This window comes from Manis pentadactyla, chromosome 4 (genome assembly GCF_030020395.1).
Source record: "Manis pentadactyla isolate mManPen7 chromosome 4, mManPen7.hap1, whole genome shotgun sequence".
In the NCBI taxonomy this organism is placed as follows: domain Eukaryota; kingdom Metazoa; phylum Chordata; class Mammalia; order Pholidota; family Manidae; genus Manis; species Manis pentadactyla.
Genome location: NC_080022.1, coordinates 100,235,993 through 100,258,551, shown reverse-complemented (window position 1 = coordinate 100,258,551; position 22,559 = coordinate 100,235,993). Strand labels below are relative to the sequence as shown.

Here is a 22,559-nt window from a genome sequence, read left to right as displayed (position 1 = left end):
CTGCAAAGCCTGACCTCACTGACTGGGGTGGCTGCTCCTGGTCCTGTCCTCAGTGGCTTCCCCCCAGGTCTGCAAGCCAAATCTTAGGGAACGTTCTGCATCACAGCTGGTACTTTGGGGGGGCTCTTAACTATGGAGAAATAATAAAGGGAGAGAGAGCCTCAGGTTTAGGAATACCTCTTAACAAAGTACTTCTTACAATGAAAATAGTCTAAGGGATTAAGTGGGACATGACAACAAAATGCAATGACTTTCTGAATGGATCCCAGACCAGAAAAAAAGCTCTAAAGGACTTTGGGAGGTCAATTGGGGAAATTTGAATATGGACTGTATAGTAGACACCGTTAAATCTCTTGGGTGTGATGGTGGTCTTGTGATTCTGCAAGAGAATATTCTTGTTAGGAGATATGTGCTAAAAAGTATTCAGAAAAGCATCATAGAATCACATATATATATGTATATATATATATTCATACACACATAAAAAAATAGCAAAAAGGAAATGTAAATGTTCTAAGGATGAGATACAGCATTCTTGATCTCTGACTGCCAGGTTCACAAGCAGGCTGTTTCATACTGGACAGGAGAACCCACCAAGGCGTGTGGACTGGTTGTCTGGTGAGCAGTCTGTCAGGGAGAGATGCTGGTTGTTCAAAACATAATAGAAAACCAACCCCAACACACACACTCTTTTTTACCTTTTCTACCTTTGATGTGTTCAGCAAAGGAGTCTTCCACAGGTGATGCAGTTTGGGAGGAAAAAAAAATTATATAATTTTCTTGAATGTTCTTCTTTTCCTAAGGCATTTCATTTTACTGCATTGTGAAAATAAGCAAGCGTTCTAAGAGTCCAAGAGGTTACAGCCAATTTAGACACTCCTGCCAGTGGACTTTACTTCCTGAGGGGAGGGGGAGACTGTGATTTGACATCCTCCTGGGCCCTACCTCTTCAACCCTGACTTGGAAAGTGGAATTTTTCACCATAAGCTCAAAAGCAAGCAGTACAGTAAATTAAGAAGAAAATCCTCTTTAACTACTGTCAAATTAAGTAAACAAGGAGGCCATTACAGTGAGGTGGCTCTTAAGCCATGGTGGCTTGTGTAAGAAAACTAAAGTCTAAGTATAAAAACGTCGCAGGGTGACCAAATCAAAACCTAAAGACAACAGTCACAAACAGGTAGGCTTTAAACTACAGCCTATCAATAATTTCCTTGCTTTGCTTCTGCCTTTTCTCTTTAAAAGTTTCTCCCTGAGCTCCCATGGAGCAATCATAATCACTTCCTAATCTGCTGCCAGATTTGAATTGATCTTTGCTCAAATAAACTTAAAATTTTAATATGCCTCAGTTTATCTTCTCATGGTTCTGGTGTCAGAAGAGGGAAAAAAGGAAGGAGATCCCCAATGACCCCCAAGAGCAAAGACAACCAGGTGTAGGTAACTGCTGAACCCACTGAGCTTGCTGCTTTCTTGCTGCCTCTGAAGGTCATGGGGGAGAGAGGAGTCCCCTTGGATCCTAGCTCTGCAGCTTTTACATTATGAACTGCCGGACTTTATTTGAGCATTTCTTTTTCTGGACTGGGTCCAGAAAGCAGCTGGAGTTGGACTGGGTCTGGAATCAGTCTGGGTCTTGTGCAAGGCCTCAGTGTTTAAAAATTTTTTAAGGTTGAATGAGCAGGTTAACCTTACCAACGATAATCTTAAATTACAGTGGTTTCAATGGAGAATTTTTAGCCTAGATAAGCTTATCCATTTATGAGGTGCCCTAGAGACAAAGGGTCTCAGCTAAGCACTCACACAAAGGGTGGAGGGGAAATTATATTTCCTCATTTATAGTTTCTAGTGACTAGGATGAAGCCTGCTGGGACACCCCACTTACTCTAGAGCCTGCAGGCAGGGTCCTGGGGAAACTGGCAGAAGACAGCAAGGGTGAGAATTGTTAACCAAAGTCAGCTCTCTTGGATGTTTATCTGTGGTGTGTGGTTGAGAGAGGAAGGTAAAATTTCATATTGTCCCTTCCTTTCCAAATTCACACTGGCAGGAGAAAAACACTTGTAAGAATTAGATCTTTGAATTGTGGCTCGTGAATTTGTGTTCAGATGCCCATTGGTTTTTGATCCTATCACTCCCCAGCTACTACTTTCTCATTTGTCTCATTTTATGTCCTGAGAACTTGGCTTTCTGCCTGTTGGGGCACACAGGTTGTTAGTTCTTGCAAGTGCAGGTAGTTCAGCTGTCAAGTTGGGGGCCCCAAAATATAGCTGGATAGAAATGTGGGTGGCACCCCATTTGTAGCTAGTATCCTACCAGTTGTTGCTAGCTCTCAGGGAAGTTGTCTGAGTCTCCCTCCCTCCTTCCCTCCTTTCCTTCCTCCCTTCCCAGTGACTCTGAATCTTTGGGGAAGGGGTAATATCTCATGTACCCTCTTTGGGGATAACTATTGCATCCATGGTTAAGCCATAAAATGCTTATTGGTTTTGGCTTTCAGTCATTTGTCAAGGATACCTTAAGTTTAAATGGAAAAAAAAAAAGAAAAAAAGGCTGTTCAAAACAGACACATGTATTTATTGTTTGTCCCAGTTAAAACCTATTAATAAGATATTTGAATCAATTTTTTCAGTGCTCTCTATGGTCATAAATTGGCCAATTTGGAAGCTGATAGAGCCTTATAGGAACTTTTTAAAGAGGTTTTTTTCACTAAGCTAAAATTAAGCTATATAACAAGAAAAACATTTCAAAGGCACTATGGAAGGATTTACTAAATCACAAAGACACACAGTTCTAAGACTAGAACATAGAAATCTTTTGATTTTTATCTTCATTGGAAATCCCCCTGATGTAAAGAAGCAAATTGAAGATAATATAGTTGGATGGGAGGGTCAACCTCCCGATATCATTCAGGTTGCAACCCAATTCTTTGAGGAATTAAAAAACAACTGTACTTATATTACAAATCTTGTCTTTATAAGAACAGAAATATGGCTCTAGAAACATTCAAAGTCCACCTCTCCTTTTTTTTTTTACCAATCCCCAAACCTCCTTTATTCATCTCAAAAGGCTTGCAGATATTATAAAACATCTGAATATGGGGGATAAAAGTCATTGGTGGAATTTATATCCTTTCTCTTTGCCTTTGAGATATAAATGTTCAGCCAGTGTCCTCTGAGAATCCAGGGCCATTTCTTTAAGATGCAAACTTCAAGGAGGTAATTCTTATGAGAGGGACACAAGAAAAAGAGAAGGGGGCTATTTGGAAGCTAGGTGAAAGTAATACTAAAATTAAATTATATTCATTGAATATCCAGATCATTCCAATAAGATAAAATACTAGGATATTAGTTACTGAAGAGAAGTTTTTTTACTTTTGGCTTCTTATTACAGAGAACTAAAGATATAACATCTTTTCTGCCTCACTGAGAAACTTACTATTAGGAAGAATATACTTACAGAAATTATGAACATATTTATGAATTTGCTAGTCTACAGAAATGCTACTGTAACAGTTCACAATTACTTCTTTTTTTTTCATTAGAAATTAAGGATTCTAAGGGTTAAGAATTCTAGTCAATATATGTGATTAAAACTATTTAGAAATATAAGGGTGTAAGGAAACAACTGTGTATGAAAAGTAGGTAAGGAAAGTAGAATGTGTGTTTTGATTAAGGAATGGTGTGAAGGACATTTTTTAAAAAGTCATTTTGTCATATACAGACTGTTTATTTTATTCTGATACTTTTGCAAAAGTACTTCATCTTCTGAGAGATTCATGGAAAGGACACTGACAAGTACTCTAGAATGCAGGTTTCTAATAATTTTAAGATCATAAAACTGCACTGGGTAAGAATTTCCAGAAGTAATTTAAAAAGTGTATTGCAACAGAACCAGAATTAATAACATTGGTTTAAATGAACTGGTGAGGATGATTATAATTTTTTTTTACAACTTTTTCTTTGAAACATTTCTGGTTCCTTAATGTTTTATTTTCCAGATGTAATGAAACATTTTTTCTCTTAAGTTATTTATGACTTAAAGCAATTTGGTATAGTTTTATAAACAGAATTGAAACATATACTTTTTCTCCCTACCTGATCCCTCCAGAATTTGGAAATTATTGTGTATACTTATTTTCATGGCAATATAGTCATTTGTCGTAAGTAGCAGAAGGAGATGTGGTCCCATCCCAGGGCAAACAAACCAAGGAAACCTATGAAGCCAAAATCAGTCAAAGGGAAAAAAAAAGTGGGAAAACCCATTTATTGTTTACAAGAAGTTGTCCACTCCTGCTCACCCGTGTCTCTCCCTGTCTTGGCTGGACTAAGGGGAGAACTGCTTCCCTCCACCCCTTGTAACACCTCTTGATCTGGAGATGGACTAAGGCCAGGAGAGAGTTTCTGAAAATATTGCAGTTTTACCCACAGCCCACCCCGCCAGAAATCTCACCTCACCATCTACTTTTCCCATCTTCCACAGTGGACCCTGTGTGAGAAAACTGGAGCACTGTAACCAGACTAATAACATACAGTAACAGCAATAAAAGGTTGATTATCCTCAAGCCAGATGATCCAGCTATGTTCAAAGTCTATTCAGATTAAGTTCATAGCTTACCCATTCATTCCAAAGGAGGCCAGCAACTGAACTGGTAGGGAGCTCTGTGCATGCTCAGTAAGCAGCCAGGGGGAGAGTCCAAGCTGCAATGACTGTAGAAGAAAATAAACTTAAGGGCGTTAAGATACATGTTTTAATGACACCAGCATAGGCAAATCTTGTCCGTCAGGTACAATGCATGTAACAGAGTAGTCCTGTGATAGGACAGTGGCAGGAATGGGATCTTGTCCTGCTCTAGTATACCAGACCTTCACACCCCTCCCTGTAGGAGTTACTGATGGGTCAATATGTAGGGCTATGGGAGGTACACGGACTGGCCATAAAGACAAAACAAAATTTCCATATAAGGACCTCTTACTTCCCAGCTGTTTTTGGTACACTACCTTGATCTTTGGGGGTCTTTTTGCTGTTACTCCAAGAACACATAGGAGGCCAGCTTCCAGGCCTTGTCCCCAAGGTGCCAGAAAGGCCATCCATTGCTGGTCCACATGTTGAAATGTCCAGAGCCATGTCCACTCAACAGTCTTCAGGGTTTAATGCAGTTGGGCTGGCAGCAAGATGCTGCTCTGCTGGCCGTATCTTGGCTTCAGTAACTCCTCTTTGCTTTCCACATACAGTTGTATAGGACAGGCAGCAAGGTGTGTTAGCATATCCACAGGGCTCAAGGCTCCTTTTTGGGGCTTCTCATTCAAGCGCCATAGCACTGTCCATAAGTGAACTGAACAGCCCCAAAACTATTGGTGTCCAACTTCAGGCCAGATTTCAACAAACCATCGCACTTTCTTATCATTCCTGTCCCACTAGGGTTATATGGTATGTGAAACTTCCACTTTATTCCTAATTGCTGGACCCATTCTTGTAACGCAATTCCAATGAAGTGGGTGCCTTGATCACTCTCAATCACCTTCAGCTGGCCATATGCTGCAGAGAGACACTCAAGGCCCCTCTTGGTGGTTTGCTGATCTGAATGAACAACGTGCAGGAAAAGCAACCAACAGGCCAGTATCTGTCCACAAGTCATGGCACACTGATATCCATTTGATACGGGCAGAGGCCCAATATAGTCTGTCACCTGAAGAGGGGTATTGGCCCCTTTACTATTGGCCCATGTTGCTGCGGTACTTGGTTCAAGTCTCTCTTAGGGCACACAAGGCACTCCTGGGCTCTGCTGACTTCAAAGGTCAACAGCAAGCCCTACCGACCGTCTATAGCCTACATTGTCTTTTGCCTCGCATGGAACAAACGCTGATGTAACCATTGGGCTACATTGGAGGCAGCTTTCCTTCTAGCCAGCGCACCTGGGCCAGTGTGCCTGCCTTATCATTCCCTGGGGATGCCAAAGGCTAAATGGCCAGTCACATGGTATACACTAACAACTTCAGTCTGACCAGAGGCCTGTAGTTCTTGCCGCAACTCTTGCCCTGAAAAGGGCCGTTGACCAGCCATCCAATTGGCATAGTACCATGCCAGTAACCACAGGGTCAAGCCCTGATAGAAAGCCCAGCTGTCAATGCAGACAGTTACAGGCAAGGGCCCCTGGGTGATCATGAGCCATACTGCCCACAACTGAGCCCATTGACTGTTCTTCCCCTCTCCATCCTCCATCCATATTGTCTCAGTCTTAGGATGGAAAGCACAGCCCTCCACTTTGGGGGTGGCCCATGACTGGAGCCATCTCTATACCAAGCATCTTAAGGTATAGAGGCTTCTCCCTCCCAATAAGTGCTCTTGGCTACCAATGGCTCAAAAACAAGTTCTTCCCACTTTCTTCTGGTATACGTCACTGACCCCAATGGGATAGAAGGGCACTGTGCTGCTGTAAGAATGCACCCCATTTGGCCAGTGTAGGCCTCTGCCACACCTCTCCGTGGCTTTGGGTCCAGTCTTCCACCCACCCTGCAATGTGATAGGTGGTTATTACCTTGGTCGGAGCTGTTCCAGTGATGGGCTCCATGGCCAGCAAGATGTGCTACACAGCAGCCAGTTGCTTCTCTGTCAAGGAACTGCTCCTTTCCATAATTCCGACCAGAATCCAATAGGTTGGCAGGTCCTTTCAAGCCACTGCCAGAGGCCCTATCCATAACCTCATCCTTAGTTACATGAACATCTAACTCACAGGGCCTTGATGGGTCCATTATACTCAAGGCCTGTATGGCCTTGCTGCTTAGCAGCAGTAAAACCAGCTGCACATGTTTCATCCCAGTCCCACCTGATGCCCTTTCATACCAACTAGTATAAGGCCTTCAGAATTTGTGCCAAGTGCAGGATAAACACTCTCCAGTACCCCAAAAGACCCAAAAACTCAAGACTGCCACAGTAGGGGTAGGGAAAGCCTGGACCTTGTCTATGACTGCTTCAAGAATGACTTTAGTTTTACGCGACCAGACAACCCCCAAGAATTTTACAGACAAACCGGGTCCCTGAACCTTGGTGCTGTTCACAGCCCATCCTTTCTCCTGTAGATGTAGCGGTCTAGGAACTGCCCCTTCTAAATCCACAAGAGAATCAGATGTGAGCATGATATCATCAATGTAGTAATACAGCCACACCGTTTGTGGTTTCTTCCACGTGGCCAAGTCCTGGACCACAAGGACTTGTAGTCCCACCAAGACAACTGGTGGAACTGTGGAGATATCCCTGTGGAAGGAAGTGAGTGTCCACTGTCAGCCTTCCCACATGAAGACAAACTGTTCTGACTTTCCTGTGCTATTTTGATAGAGAAGAAAGCTTTAGCAAGGTCCACAACATAATGATACATCCCTAGTTCATGACTTAGTGGGTCCAAAAGGGCTGCTATAGAGGGGACAGCAGCATGCAAAGGGGATGTGACCTTATTCGATTCCCTGTAGTCCACAGTCATACACCAGGGGCTGTCCAGCTTTTTCACTGGCCATACCGGGGAATTAAAAGGACTATGAGTGGGCTTTATGATGCCTACCTTCTCCAACTCCTTTTGAGTTTCTCAAATTTCCTTGTGCCCCCCCCCCCACCAGGCAATTTATACTGCTTAGTATTTGTCACCTGCCGAGGTACAGGCAAAGCTACAGGTGGGTGTTAGCATGTCCCCTCAGTACTGCCTTTCCACATGTACCCTCAGTCTGAACTCACCTGCAGTGGTCTGTAACCATATGTCCTGCAGGATATATACTCCCAAAATATATTCAGGAATGTGAGAAATGTACACACTATACTTTATACTTGTTTGGGGCTAAACCCTATCTCCAGTGGGATTTGGGCTTTCTTCACTCTAATTGCCTTACCGCCATTGCCATCTACCCTAGCAGGGGTCCCAGGAAAATGCTCAGGGTTGCCATAAGCCAGAGAACATTCAGCTCCTGTGCCAGGACACGTACATTCACAGGCGACTAAAGAATTGCTAATTCTGTATGTGGCTTCTGGTCCCTGCCACATCCCCCAAGATGGGGGCCTTGACCTTCCCCTCAGTTGAACCATGACAATCGTCCCCTGAGGGTGAGGGTCTCTGGCAGAGCCAGAGTACTGTACCCAGGAAGTCTTGCAGGGACACAGGCCATACATGGGTCTTTTCCTCTGGCTTCCATATCCTGGACCTCAGTGGCTGGTGCTGCTGCTCTGGCTTTTATTGGTGCCACAGTTACAACAAGATCCTATTGGGCTGCCCATCAAGTTTTTCTTTCACTACCCCGGCCTTTATCAAATCAACCCACATCTGGGTCCCTAAGACCTCACGGGACCCTTTGCACCTCTCCTTTCAGTCAAAGCCCATACTTCCTCCCAGGTTCTTATTGTTTCAACCTCCCCCAGATCTGTTAAAATACAAATAGCCTCACTTATGGATTGCCCTATGTGGGGGCAAGAATAGTCACTAGGGACCCAAAGAGAGATGGGGGAGCTGTATGGAGCACCAGATTTCTCATTCCTATGGTGAACAACTCATCAAGGCCCTGGGGGTCCATATTATAGATGATGTTTTTCATGCCCAGCTCCCATAACACCTGCTGGAGCTCTGCATACATTTTCCAGCTAGTGGGTAAGTATGATAAATCACCCTGATTAGGTCAAGCTGCCCTGATGACTGCTGTCAGCCAGTCCAGAAGCACCTGATTCCCTGAGCAGCAACCGCTGCCAGAGAGAAGGGTGAGTCATCAGGAAAGCCAGTCTATTCATTTCAGAACTGCATATAACAATGTTTCCCACCCCCACCTCCGAGAGATGCAAAAACCATGTAGGCAGAGGTTCCAATGGCTTCTGCCAATACTGGACGCTCACGTCCACCAGCTCATCCTGGGTATAGGGGCGGAGCATGTAGTGCCCCACAACCTGGGGTGGGGGCGGCTCCTCCACCTGAGGAGTCCGCAGTTGTTGCATTTTTACTTTTTTAATTACAAGCGTATGGGCCTTCAATGCAAGAGAGGCTTGTGCCTCCAGTGGTGGCCTTGGCAAGAGATCAGCCCTTGACCAACCCCCTCATCTTCTCCTGACATCTCCTCTACCATCTCCAGGGCTGAAGGTACCACTCTTTTCTCCCCCTCCCCCATGGCCTCTGGCAACACGGATTCCCCGGCTGCCTCCTCCCTTGCTGCTAACTTATTTTCCAGGGGCATGACCTGTCTTCTCAATAACTCTTTCTTTCTTAAGGGCATCCTGTAGGTTATGACCCAGTGCCTCCAAGCGATGCCGAAGTCTCTCCCCCCAATAACCCTCTCTCCCTCAATAACACTTTTCGCTATCTCGACAAAAAAGAGATCCTACAATTCCAGGTGCTACATAGCCATTCAGGGCCTCTAAGCAGTCTTCTATTTGATGTAGGACTAATTCTGCAGCTTCTGGTATCCCCGCCCTTCCCCAGTTCTGGGAAAGGCCCCACCCCTCTAGGAGGTGCTTTACCCTAGACCAGTTCCCCACTAGGGGCTGTCCAATAGGAAGCCCCACATATAGGGGGTTCCCGAGTGAAGCTGCACCCTCTACCACTGCAGGCACTGGGGCCTCCCCACCATCCCTAGAGGCAGCCCGCCCAAGGGTTGCACCCATGTAGACAAATTTTGGGTTCAGAGGTCCTACTGACTACCACCAGATGTAACTGTGGGGAAAATCCTGGAGCAAAATATCTTTGAAACCGAAATCAGTCAAAGGGAGAAATAAAGTGGGAGAAACCCATTTATTTCTTACAAGCAGTCATCCTGCATCTCTCTCTCCACCTGGCTGCAGAAGAAGAGAGCTCCATTCAATCTCTCTGGTCCAGATAGGCCCTCACTTGCCCTTGTAATTACCTATTAATATGGAGACGGACTACTTCTCTCCACCCTTTGGAAACACCTATTGATATGGAGATGCACTAAAGCCAGGTGAGAGATTCTGGAAATACTGCAGTTTTATCCACATGTGGCACAAGGGGTAGGTAGACAGAGGCTGAATCATGCATGGCTTGGAAGACCATCTAAGAACTTTGTATTTTGTTCTAAATGCAATGGGAGGTCCCTGAAGGGAGATAAAGCACCGTGACTGCTACATAGTGAGCACGCAGTAAGTATTATAGAGCATTACCGCCAGGATGTCCTGTCAGAAACTCATTTTCAACATGTCTAAAATCAAACCCAACCATCTTTGCTTAGTAATACTTTCCTGAGTTGACTGCTTCTAAGTGTACCTAGTTCTTCCTGTCATCTAGACTAGATAATTATTTTTAATTCATTGCTTTTGTTCCCTTTCTTTCAATTTGTCTCTCATATTTGATCCTTAACTTAATTATTTTGCCGAACCTATTTCTTTCTCTCTAAAATGGGCCTAATACCTCATGAGGCTTAAATGAGCTATAAATGCATGCAAATTGATATACGTCGCAAAAACTCACTAGAGATTGACTCTCATTACTTTGGACTAGGAAGTGGAGATACATACATAAGAGGAAGCTCTTCTTGAAAAAAAATGAGCTCAGTCTATCTCAGATTAATCTTAAAGCTGAATTTTGACTCTCATTTATTCCAAAACCCATTCTGCTAACAGGATCTAAGGCCTACGATTCTTAAAAAGCAGATATTCAAGTTCCTTGAGGTAGATGCCTTACCCTTCAGCTTTTTCACCTCCTTCCTCATAGACCAAACTAAAGCATTTAGTGTTACATAAATATTCCTTTTGGTTTACCATATCTTTGCCACTGCCACCCCCTCTTCTTGGAAAAGGCACAGTTCACACAATAAAACTCTCTCTACTAGTTATATACTTTCCTATCTGGCAAACATTTATTCAGAGCCTACTATGTGCTCAGACTGTTTTAGGTGCTTGGAATACATCTGTAAATAAGAAAAAGCTCCTGTCCTTAAAGGGACTATGCTAGTGAGGAAGACAGACAATAAAACACACACACACACACACATACATATACTACATGTCAGGTACTGGTTTAAGTATGGTGAAAAACAACATACATGCATACTCTTCTATCAAAGCTCAAAGGCTGAAGCCATGTATAATTCAAAATATTTGTATTCTGTTATAGTACCTCATATATATAGATGCTTTATATTTTTGAATAAATAATCTGGAGAATTTTTGATACTGTCAAATATTAAACTGCTAAAGACCAACAGGAGCTGTATACAAATTCAACAAAATGAGGTCTTCTGTGCCTGTTGTACGCTATTGTTGAGAACTTTAAAGGTGGAAGAGAAGATAACATCCTTATTCTGTAATCCCTTAGCCTACGCTACACAAATGCCAAATGGAGCAAACAAGAGCACCTCCCATATAGAATAGCTGGTGAGAATTAAATGAGTTCCTGGCATATAGTAAATACTTAATGATGTTAGCTATTATGTTGTTATTATGGGGTAGGAGTATGCATATTTGTCTTAAATATCCATGGACACTTCTGTGAGGATGTATGTATTTCAGGAAGCTTCTGCAAGATGAGAGAGTAATTTGGAGCAAAGATCTTTAAAAAAAAATTACAATGTGATAACTGAAAAAAATGAACATCACCAAGAGTTTAAAAAATCCCAAGAAGATCCAAGCATTCCTCCAACCAGATTTATTGAACATAACAAAATTCTGCATACAAAATGGCCTGGACCTGCTGCTTCAAAACATGATCCTCACTTCCTAATATTTTCATATGTCAGTCCATGGTGTGTCAAAAAGCAGCGTGCGTACTCTAATATTAATAGAGAAGTGCCCGATGCACACAAGATGAATGGCTGACCTACTGCAACTTTAATAATACTATAAGATAATTACATAGGTAGGCTTGAGTCCCTGTGAAGGGCTGCTGGAGAAAACTGAGAGGAAATGTCATGAGGCCATTTTGTGCACTGCCACTGTGATACCATCATGTTTCTGGATCATGATGTTCCTAAAAGGCAAAGCAGAAGATGTTACAAAAAATGTTACAAATGGGAGTCAATGTTTAAAAAGATGCTTTAGTTGAGGATATACGTAAAGAAATATTCAACCTTTTTCTATATATAAAAGCAATATATAAATACAAGAAAACATTGTGGAAATACAGAAAAGTATAAAATATAAAAATAGAATAAAACCTATAATCCTACTTCTCAGAGACAACCACTATTAACATTTTCCTGTTTTTTAAAAAAATTGCATGTATACTATATGTATTTTCTCTTTTTACAAAACTAATAATACTGTGTAAAATTTTGTATTCTGATTTTGTCACTTACTATTATTTTGAGGACCCTCACTTTTATTGAGAAATAAAAGTATTTCTATTATTACAGAAATAGTTTCTGTTCTTTGGTTTCTTTTTTTTTTAATAGACTGGTAATTCAAGACACCTCTTACACTTCATGTCAGTGACACAATGTTACTGTTTCTGAAAGCCCATTAGCTTCAGAGATCAATCTATCTGCTCCTGTAGTCCAAAGAGTGGAGAACCTCCAAGTACTTTGAATGAGGAATCACTGATAAACACATGGGAGGCTCAGTCAAGTTTCCCAGAGATTTTTATGAACAAAAATGAAAGGAAGAGAACTGCTGACATCTACTTACCCATTATCTGATTCTAGACACACCACAGGAATATCAGTGGGGTCTGAGGTTAGCTTAGCTGCTTGCTGAGCCAGGACAGATATCACCCCAGCATGCTCGTCGGACAGGGTCCCGCGGCCTGAAAGAGATGATACCACATTGCCTGACTGTCCAAAAATGAGTAGAGAGCTACACAAGTTACCTTTCATAGAATTACTCACAAAAAGAAGGGTCCGTTCATGGTCTCTTACATTAGGTACTGACACGAAGTGACTTTTCCCTGATACTCAGCTGGTTAAGTCAGTGAGAAAGCCAGATAACAGTTCTTAAATCAATAAAGCTGTAACAATTTCCAAAGTCCCATCACCATCTCTAAGGAAGCTGTAATTTAAGTAATTCTGAAAGTCATAAATCTATTTTACAGGGACCTTGCTGAAACCAACAAGAAATTCAGAGGTGAGATTAACAAAAAGCCGTCAGAGAGGGCAAGAGACTTGTTGAAAGTAATTAATTCCTCATGGGAAACCTGACTTTCTTTTACTGAGCTCAACCTCAAAGGATATAAAAGTTTTTACTCAGGAGTTCAGCTATTAAGATCACCTTGACAGCATATGTGAATATTCTGTGAGCAGTTATTTCCACTAGAATAAGCTGTCTTGTTTTCAGATATCAACAGATTTGGCTTTTTTATTAATGATTCTTTTAGTCTATAGATAACAACTAAATCTTGGGTGTCAGGTACAAAAAAGTTAATTACTAAATTTACAACATATTTCTGTAGATACAGTTAACATTAGCCAACCTGCCTCAAACGAAATCAGGTCACAGACATGCCACCATGGCAGTCAATGGATTTACTATTGTCATATAAAAACCCTGACCAGACAGACGCAGTACAGTGTTTGGGCCTTGAAGGTTTCTTGAAGAAACTCATTAAGTTTTTGACTTCACACTTGAATTTCAGCCTTTCCATTAGTGAGCCTGCAAGCATCTCAAATAAATCTGCTTTTTTCTCACAAGTAAATGGTTTTGTGTAAAGCTTGGATTACACAAATTACCTCTTTTAGTTACCCTCCTAGCAAAAACTTAAGAGCTTTAAAAATTCCTGCAGTAAAGAGGAGTAAGGAGTCCTGGGTTTACTAGTTTGGACATTAATTAGCTGAAAGCTTTAGTTATTTACCTTTCAGGGTTTACTTCCTCATCTATAATTGTTACCACTTATTGAGCATTATACCTGGATTCTGTGCTGTTTTGTACATTATTATATAATATTGTGACTAAGAGGTTTTGGAGCCAGACTCAAATCCTAGCTCAACCACTTACTAGCTGTCTGAGCTTAAGCAAATTACCTTCTGTGCCTCAATTTATCTGCCTCACAGGGTTATACATGTTATGAGGATTAAATAACAGTATATGTAAAGCGCTTAGAATGCTGCCTGACACATAGTATGAGCTCAATAAATGCAATTTATTGTCATAACCCAGTAAAAAGAAACTAAGGCTCAAAAAGGCTGTTTTTAGTCCAAATTCATGCTACTAGCAAATGGAAGGGCAAGGGGGTTAACCTCAAGTGTGTCCAATTGTGAAGCCCTGTTTTACTGTTTACTCACTTGTTAAAGGTAGGTGGACTGAAAATAGCACCACTCATCTTGCAGGGTGAGTGTGAAAATTAGAGATAATGTTTACAAAGCCTAGCAGTCCCAGCATGTGGCATCCATTCAATAAATGGTAACTGCTGTCATTACCTGAAGTCCTTTATGGCTCAATTTAGAACGATTCAAATACGATTGTAGTAGAAACAACTGTATAGTGCTAGAACCACAAGGAACATTTCTACCTTTTTCAATACCAACTGAAAAGTTTCAATTTTTTAAGCTTGTTATTTGAAGATATTTCTACTCTCACAAAAGTACCCAGAAAGTGGCAAGGTAAAAGGAAATAAAAACTAGACAATAACAGCACTCTAGGCTCCTAGTCAACATCAAATTGAGCACAATCCACCAAATGGTTGATGTGAGATACTTACAGCCCAGATTAAGTCCCTGTGAATCTGTGCAAAGGACTCCAACAATGGATGGGTTCTTCATTCTAATTCCAGGAACACCCGAAAAATGAAGCAGATGATGTGAGAAAATAAATTTAAAAGACTGTAAAAACACATATTGGCTATTAACAGGGATTGTTGCAAATGCTTTTAATCAGTGTTTCTCAATCTTTTTTCATTGTTGTCTCCCAAACCCTAAGAAAAATTAAATTATACTTAACTAAATTAATAGTTAAATTACCAGTTTCTCTCTGATGAGAAGAAAACATTGTATCAGCTACTGTTGAGCTTTGGGGAGCCACAAACATTGCCATATCTAGGATTTTGCCGCCCTCACTAAAAATGCAAGTTTTAGCATACTAACTCATTTAAAACAACTGTTGAAAACTCTTAAATAACACGGGTTGCCGCCTGGATAGTTAGTGGGAAACTGAGGGGCATCGTTGTGAATGAGGTGTGTTCCTGTATGTGTCGGCCTCCTCCTCCTCGTCTCCAACCCGCAGACAAAGGAAGTGACACGATGAGATATCGAAGACCTGAGTAGGCCGGCCAGGGGACACAAGGCATACCAACTCAAGAGTGGTGCTGAGAGGGCACCTCTCGTATTTATTAGTCACACAAATACATCCAAGGACAGTTGGTGATCTCATGCATACAACCATTGGCTCGTTGTGATCTCAGTGCACAACTCCCTCCGCATCGTTCCCCAGAACAACACAATAGGGGAGATAAACTATGTTGCGGAAACTGGCCTTGGCCAAGATACGATGTTCCTAAGGCACGTATCACTAACTGCAAGGAGAACAAGCAAGCCTTTGAGCCCACATGAATGCCTTCTTATATTTTTCCAACTTTGGATTTTACGTAGACATTACTCATTGGAATATTTAAGGAGTATCTTTCGTCTTCTTAAGCACCAAGTAACTGTTACACACAGAAAGAACTACGTTTTTTTTATTACGTTTACATTGCAGGGCTCGACTTTGCACACCTGGTACTTCCTTCCCCCAAATTAACCCCCATTTCCTAAAACTCTTGAAAAACGGCCCTGCACACAGACAAATGCAACATGCCCGGTGATTTGGGGCGTGGCTTGGGCCAAGGAGATTCGTTCCGGGAAGGAGCGTTCGGAACCCGACGCGATTTTAATTCCGGGTCACTGCCTGCTGCCCCAGGAAGGGGCTCATCGCCTCACCCTGGGGGGTAGCACGGTGTCCTTTAGACGCCCGCCTGGCACTCGCGTTCTTTGTTCCGCTGAAGTGCCCCCGCCGCGACTACTGGACAGGCCGAAGAGGTCGCCCTACTCACGTGTCCTCCAAGTGCTGCTCTAGGGTTGCCTCCATCCCGCCCGCCGTCCGCTCAGCCCAGGACTCCACAGCTTACCGCGTCCTTCTCTCGAAAGGGACCTGAGCACTTCTCCGTCACATGACACTAGCGGAGCGCAGATCCGGACGGCGCCTCCAAAGGGACAAACTTCGTGGCGCAACCTACGCGTTGTGTCCAGGAAGGCATCACGCCGCCCCGCCTCCCCGAGCCGGGTGTGGGATTCTGCTGGCTGCGCGGTGACAGGCGAGGTTACCCGAGCCGGGCTCCTCTTCGGAACCAGGCGGCGCGAGCTGTTCCCCCCAGCAGTAAGGTCTGCACCCAGGCCTCAGGGCCTCGGTTCCTGGCCAATCACTTTGTCTCGGATGTAAATCACTGGATTCCGTTTCGACCGACTTGGAAATATCAGGCCAGATCTTGAAGTTTTAAAATAATGCGCCCGTCAGGCAGTGTCTCATCCAGGCGGTGGGACAGAGGCAGAGAAGAGAAGAGACACCGGACCCTGGGATAGGGGCCCACAGGCTTGTAGGGGAAAAGACTTGCATACAGGGACCAGAGGAAGAGGTGGAACAAGGTTAAAAACCCCAAGCTATGTAGTATGGAAAAGTGTCGGGACTCTAACGTTAAAGATACTGGTTCTGCCTTGCTAGGGCTCAGGAAAGTTCGGGAAAGAGGATGTCACTTGAGAAGACTGGGTAGGACTACCTAAAAGTAACTTAAAAAAATTAATTACAAAAAAACAGTTATAAAAATAAGGAAAGAAAGCTACCTGTAGCTTTCAACATCCAGAGATGACTGTTAATCCCTTGGAGAATATCCTCTCAGCCAATTGTTTTTGCCAATGTATGCTTTTAATGTTTTTTTTTTTTAAAGCGAATTGACACACATACTGGATATACAATTCTGTAACTGACCTTTTCCACAGAATTAAGCATAATTGTCTTTCCATGTCAGTAAGTGTTCATTTACATCCTTTGTAGGAGTTACAAAATATTCCATGTTATTGCTACACCTTAATTGATTTAACCAACCCCTTATTAATGTGCAGTTAGGTTGCTTATAGATTTTATTTTCTTTTAATTTTTTTGCTATTACAAATGCTGGGTGAATATCCTTGCAGTTAAATATAGTTTAAAAATTTCTTTATAATAAGTTACTAGAATGGAAATGCTGGGTCAAAGGATAGGACAGTTTTTAAACTTTTGCTACACAGTTACAAATTGCCCCCCAGAGAGGTGGTACCAATTTAGGCTCATATTGGTAGCATTTTTATGAAAATGAGAGTATGTCCATAGCTCTTCCATCCCCCATAAGCCTCTACCCACTCACTGTGCTTACGTCTTTCTAACATCACTCCTGGATTTATATTTTCTCCAACCGCTCACCTCCAGCTTTTACTCACGGTCCTCCTGATGTGGTGTCCAGCTTCAGGGCTTTTCTAGGTTTGAATTCAGAGTCCCTCTTCAGCCCCTAGATGGGATAGTGATACTTAAACTTTGCTGAAAATTCCAGTCTTGAATCCTTTAATTCAGGAGTTTTGAACCCCTTAGAGAATGTTAACTCTCTAGGGCAGGGGCCCAATCCCTGCGCTTTTATGATAACTTAGGGGTAACACAATATGGGACTCTTAATTCTAGAATAAGCTGTTTAAAACTACCATTAAGAGAGTATTAGGAAATACAAGGAGCCAGCTTGCTTCCTGCTAACGTTCCTGCCAGAGGCAGCTCGCCTCGGCTGCACCGCCCCCTTGTGGTCCCATGCAGTTGTAAAGCTTTGTTGGGCTTGGGCTTCTCAGCTCTGACTTTTTGATTTACCCGGCGGCACAGAGCAATACCAATGTAAGTGAGCCACGTCTGTAGTTTTAAGTGGTCTGGTAGCCACACTAAGAAAATAAAATGGGTGGAATTAATTATAATAATATATTTTAGTTATCCAAATAATATGTCCAAAGATGGTAATTTCGACATGTAATGAAATTAAAAAATAGTGAGATATTTTTCTCCCCATCCCCCACCCCCACCCCCACCCCCACCCCCAGTCTTCGAAATCCCGTGTATATTTTTCACTGAAAGCACATTTCAGTTCAGACTGGACATATTTCAAGTGCTCATATAGCCACGTGCAGTTAGTGGCTACCATATCAACTAATACAGCTCCAGGGTATCTCTGATTATCTCAAAGCCAGATTAGTGATTAAAGAACCTCAGAAGTGCAGGTAATCACTTTTTAAACTTGCAAGGAAGGCCTCTCAAGGGAAAATAAGCAAGTAGGAAGAAAAGGACAGCTGGCCCCCACACCCTTGCCAGTTGGAGGTGGGAATGCAGGCTGATCCACACCACCCCCTTCCTCTGGCCTGTTGCTGTTTTGCCCTGTGCTAGTAAGGCAGAGGGAGCAGGGTAGCTTGTATAAGCTGGGGAAGTGTTGGGGGCTGGTGTGATGGTTGGAGGTGTCTGACCCCTAAATGTTTTCTTCTTTCTTCAGTTTGGGTATTTGATGATTCTTTATTCTCAGTTTTGAGAGAGAACGATTCCTGGGGTGACAGGAAGTCCCATGACACCCATATTATACTAGTTTTCTCATTGCATTGTAATTTTTTGTGTTTACTTATCAAATGAAGAATGTCTTCTCCATTTCTGCATCCTGAATGTTGCAGAGCACAGTGAGAATTCAAAAAATATTTATTGAAGAATCTTGATGGGTCTTTTGAGAAATGATTCTGTATAAAGAACATTTAAGTCCTGAACTTTAACCACCTTTATCCACTTCTTTCTACCCTCCTCCAAAAACAAGCTCTTGGAAAATGAAAATCCCAGGAGGGTGCAGCAGAGAATGCCCATGCCCACATGTCCTGAACTGGGAAGTCAGAGCAGGGTTGGGGGATTCCGACCTTGTCTGTCATCTCACTGCTGTTGGCCCCAGAGACCCTAACCTCTGTTCCGTGACCTATCAGGAGCAGAATCCTCCTGGGGGTCCTTTTAAGAAGTGCAGCCTTGTAGAGGGGTCTAGCTTCCCTGGGTGCAGAAGGCTCTACTACTCCAGGGCCAGCCCCCTTGAATATTCCTTCAAGTGCGAAGGTCATGGGCCTACAATGGAATGAGTCTGAAGCCTGGCGGGGAAGGTCCCTCACATGCCACTAGGGAGCACCATAGCCATGGAAAACCCTGCCCAGTCTGGAGGATCCTAGGTGAGGGAACAGGATCCAGTCTACAGAGCCAGTAAGGTAGCACTGGGCAAGGTCGGTGCCTCAGGGTCAGACAGAGGTAGAAATGAATCCTGCCACTGCCTGTGCATGTGACCTCTGAGCCTCAGGGGCCCATCTGTGATGTAGGAGTACCATTACTTGCCTCATCAGGTTGTGGGAAGATTATACGAGATACTTTATGTAAGAGAGGCTGTTGTGTTGTACGAGTCAATAGATAAGCTTGGCTAAACCTCAGTAAGTAGTCTCATTTATTTCCTGCAGTTGCTTACAGTCTAGGCAAGGACACACATTAGAAGATAGTGAACGGTTCAGTGAAGATAACAGCCAAATGTACCCCATACATGCAGCAATCTAGGGTTTGTGTGAGAGTGAGACCACAGGCCTGGACTGATGTATCTGCTCTATAAAGCTGTGTTAGATGAGATAATTAGACATATTATATTTGTGTGGTATAAAAATTATACAATACAGTGAGAAAAAAATCACCTGAAATCCTAGCCCTAACCCTACTGACATGAATGTGCATGAGCTAAATAGAATGGGATAGGATTTGGATAAGGTGGAGGTGATGAAAGACATGTCGTAAGATTCACAAGGGCCTTCCCAGCAAAGGCATCTCACTCCATGCAAGCTACACTGCGGGGCGGGCTTTGCTTGGTATACCCCTGCCTTCTGATAGCAGACACCACCTTAGAGCTGATCCACAGCCTAACTCCTAATAATAACAGCAGTTCACGTACATGGAATGACAGCTATGTGCCAGGCATTTCACAAGCCTTAAAAAGTCCTCATAAACATTTTTGAAGTAGCTACTGTCACTATTCCCATGAGGCTCAAAAGATCCATACTTGCTCAAGATCATTCTGCTTTTAGGCGGTAGGGCCAAAGGTGTTGATAGTTGCTGCACTGCCCCAACTTCCTTCACTTCATCTATATCACAATTTTAGAAAAATGAGGGGGCTTTGAAAGCCTAGTACAGATCTCTTATTCTCTAGAAAGAAATCTGAGTCTCAGAGAGGGGAACTGGCTAATTTGGAACTTGTACTTTGGATCCTTAACCCCCTACCTTGAGTTCTAGCCTAATTGTGCTGCTGGAGTCTGTTTTAGAGCTTTAGGTAAACAAACTTAAGAGACATTCATTGTTATGGGTTGAATTGTGTCCCCAAAATTCATATGTTGAAGTCCTACTCTCCAGAATTTCAGAATGTGACCTTATTTGGAAACAGGACCTGTATAGTGGTAATCAAATTAAAGTGAGGTCATTAGGGTGGGCCCTAATCCAGTACAACTGGTGTCCTTATAAAAAGGGGAAGTTTGAACACAGAGACACTCATAGGGGAAAGACTGTGAACAGAGGAAGAAGATGACTGTCTTGGCTTGCAAGGCCTGGAGATCCTTCCCTCACAGTCCTCAGAAGGAACCGACTCTACCCATGCCTTGATTTTGGATAGCTAGCCTTCAGAACTGTGAGACAGTATATTTCTGTTGCTTAAGCTGTTCAGTTTGTGGTATTTGTTATGACAGCCCCTGGAAACCAGTACGTTCATATAGCTGTAAAGTCTACAAGTGATATCACACACATTTGGCAACCCTTGAATTGGCAGAATTCTATCCTTTTGACAAAAAGAGCATATAATCTTGTCAGCTTGCTCCCAACCTTGATAGTTACTTTATTCATGTTGGATATTGGCCAACAGTGGTCACATCACCCATTTGACTGTGACCTTCTTGAGTCTCTTTTATATCCCTGAGCCTGGCCTATAGAAGGTGCTTAGTAATTAATTAATCAAATGCTCAATAAACGTGTGTAGAGGGAATGAGTGGGAGAGTGGCTCCTGGCTGTTCTAATCCAAGCCTCTCCACACAATGAGTTGGTCAGGGAGAAGGGTGTGGGCTGTCAATGGGTGGAAGTTGAAATTGGGAATTGTCTCCTAAAATTCAGCTAAGCCCCAATTCTGGAAGACAGAGGAAATATATTTTAGATGATTGAGGGTGGGCTGAAGAAGTGCTAGCTCAGGAAGCTATTTTCTTGCTGCTGTATTAATTCTGTTGCTGAGGATAAATGAGATGCAGACTTCCATATCCAAGTGTTCATTAGATGCCCAGTTAATGCAGCCAAGACAAATGGAAATGAAGCCCTTATGAATAATAAAAAAAGATCAACCCAGCATAAAATATTGTAGATCAGAGAAAAGAAAATTTAGAAGAGCTGATAAAATATCATATCCTTAATTACACTGTTTGCATCACATATCAAATCAGGCTTAATGCCAAGATTTATTGGCTTTGGAATGGTGTGAATAAGTGCCTGTAAACGAATAGAAAAGAAATTACCTGTATTACAGTGTATTGGTGGTGAAGCCCATGCACTGGTGCTTTTAGAGAAATGCAGCCCTTTAGCTGCTTTTGCTGTACATCACTGTCTACCCGACATGCATCCCCTCAGCCCCAGGTGGGTTTCAGAGAGCATGCTTGTGGGGTAACAATATGTTCCATTGTCAGTAATTTCTGCCATTGTCCTGGAAAAGCCCTTGTTGGACAGTGACATATCTTTGTGTCTGTTTCACCATCTGTGAACATAGTAAGGTACTGCTGGTCCTTACACTGGAGCAGAGAATGTTCTGAAGACAAGATGACTTACCTGGTTCTGCCCATCCCACCATGGACAGCGGAGTAAAAAGCTTTCTTACCACTACCTTCTATCCTGGAATCCATATTTACCTTCAACAGAGTATCTACTGTCAAAACATTTAATCACCCTCTTGTAAGACCTTGGACAAGTCCTCTAATGCCTGACATCTCAGTTTTATTCCACTACCAGTGAAGATAAGAAAGCATCCACCTCACAGTGGTGGTGTGAGAATTCTATGAGCCAATGAATGTAAAGTCACTAGCTGGGCAATGATAACTGCTGTCTTTGCTAGGACCTCAAGAAACTATAGCTGGGGCAAATTTGAACTAGACTATCCTTCAGGGTTCTTAGTTGCAAGCTGACTCTTTTGGAAGTAGGAAAGGAAGTTTTAAAATGATTGAAGCCCCAGGGATTGGGAGGGCTGGAAAGTTCAGTCTCAGTTTCCATCAATAAAACCTACAACCCCTCAAGGAAGATGCCCCTGCCCCTGGCCTGACTGCACCTACAGCAGTCGGCAGCACCAATAGCATCAATGCCCTTCTGTGTCAGAAACCTTACCCTATAGCCGCTGCACCCCTGGAGCCAGACCCCTCTACTGCTGCCCTTGCCAGCAAAGGGGAATTTTTCCAGGACTTCTGAATCAAAGTCCTGTGTAAGTAAATTGTAAGCAATGAAGCCTGGATCACACACTAGGCTTTTGCAAAGGAGGATAAGTTCTATTTTTTATAACTGTTTTGGAGGTGCCCCTAACATAGCAAAGGCATTCACATGGGGCTGGGCAGCAAGAGAACATT

The 22,559-nt window shown here is 42.8% G+C and overlaps 1 protein-coding gene across 1 annotated transcript; it reads right to left on the bottom strand.

Annotated features, from left to right (window-relative positions):
* Positions 1–11,769: 11,769 nt before the first annotated feature.
* On the bottom strand, positions 11,770–16,068 carry LAMTOR5 (late endosomal/lysosomal adaptor, MAPK and MTOR activator 5). The gene is made up of 4 exons (XM_036916726.2): positions 15,917–16,068; positions 14,591–14,652; positions 12,586–12,703; positions 11,770–11,929 (listed from the first exon to the last, which is right to left on the bottom strand). The coding sequence occupies exons 1-4, from the start codon at positions 15,949–15,951 to the stop codon at positions 11,869–11,871; spliced, it is 276 nt and encodes a 91-aa protein (XP_036772621.1). The 5' UTR covers positions 15,952–16,068; the 3' UTR covers positions 11,770–11,868.
* Between the last annotated feature and the right edge of the window lie 6,491 nt (positions 16,069–22,559).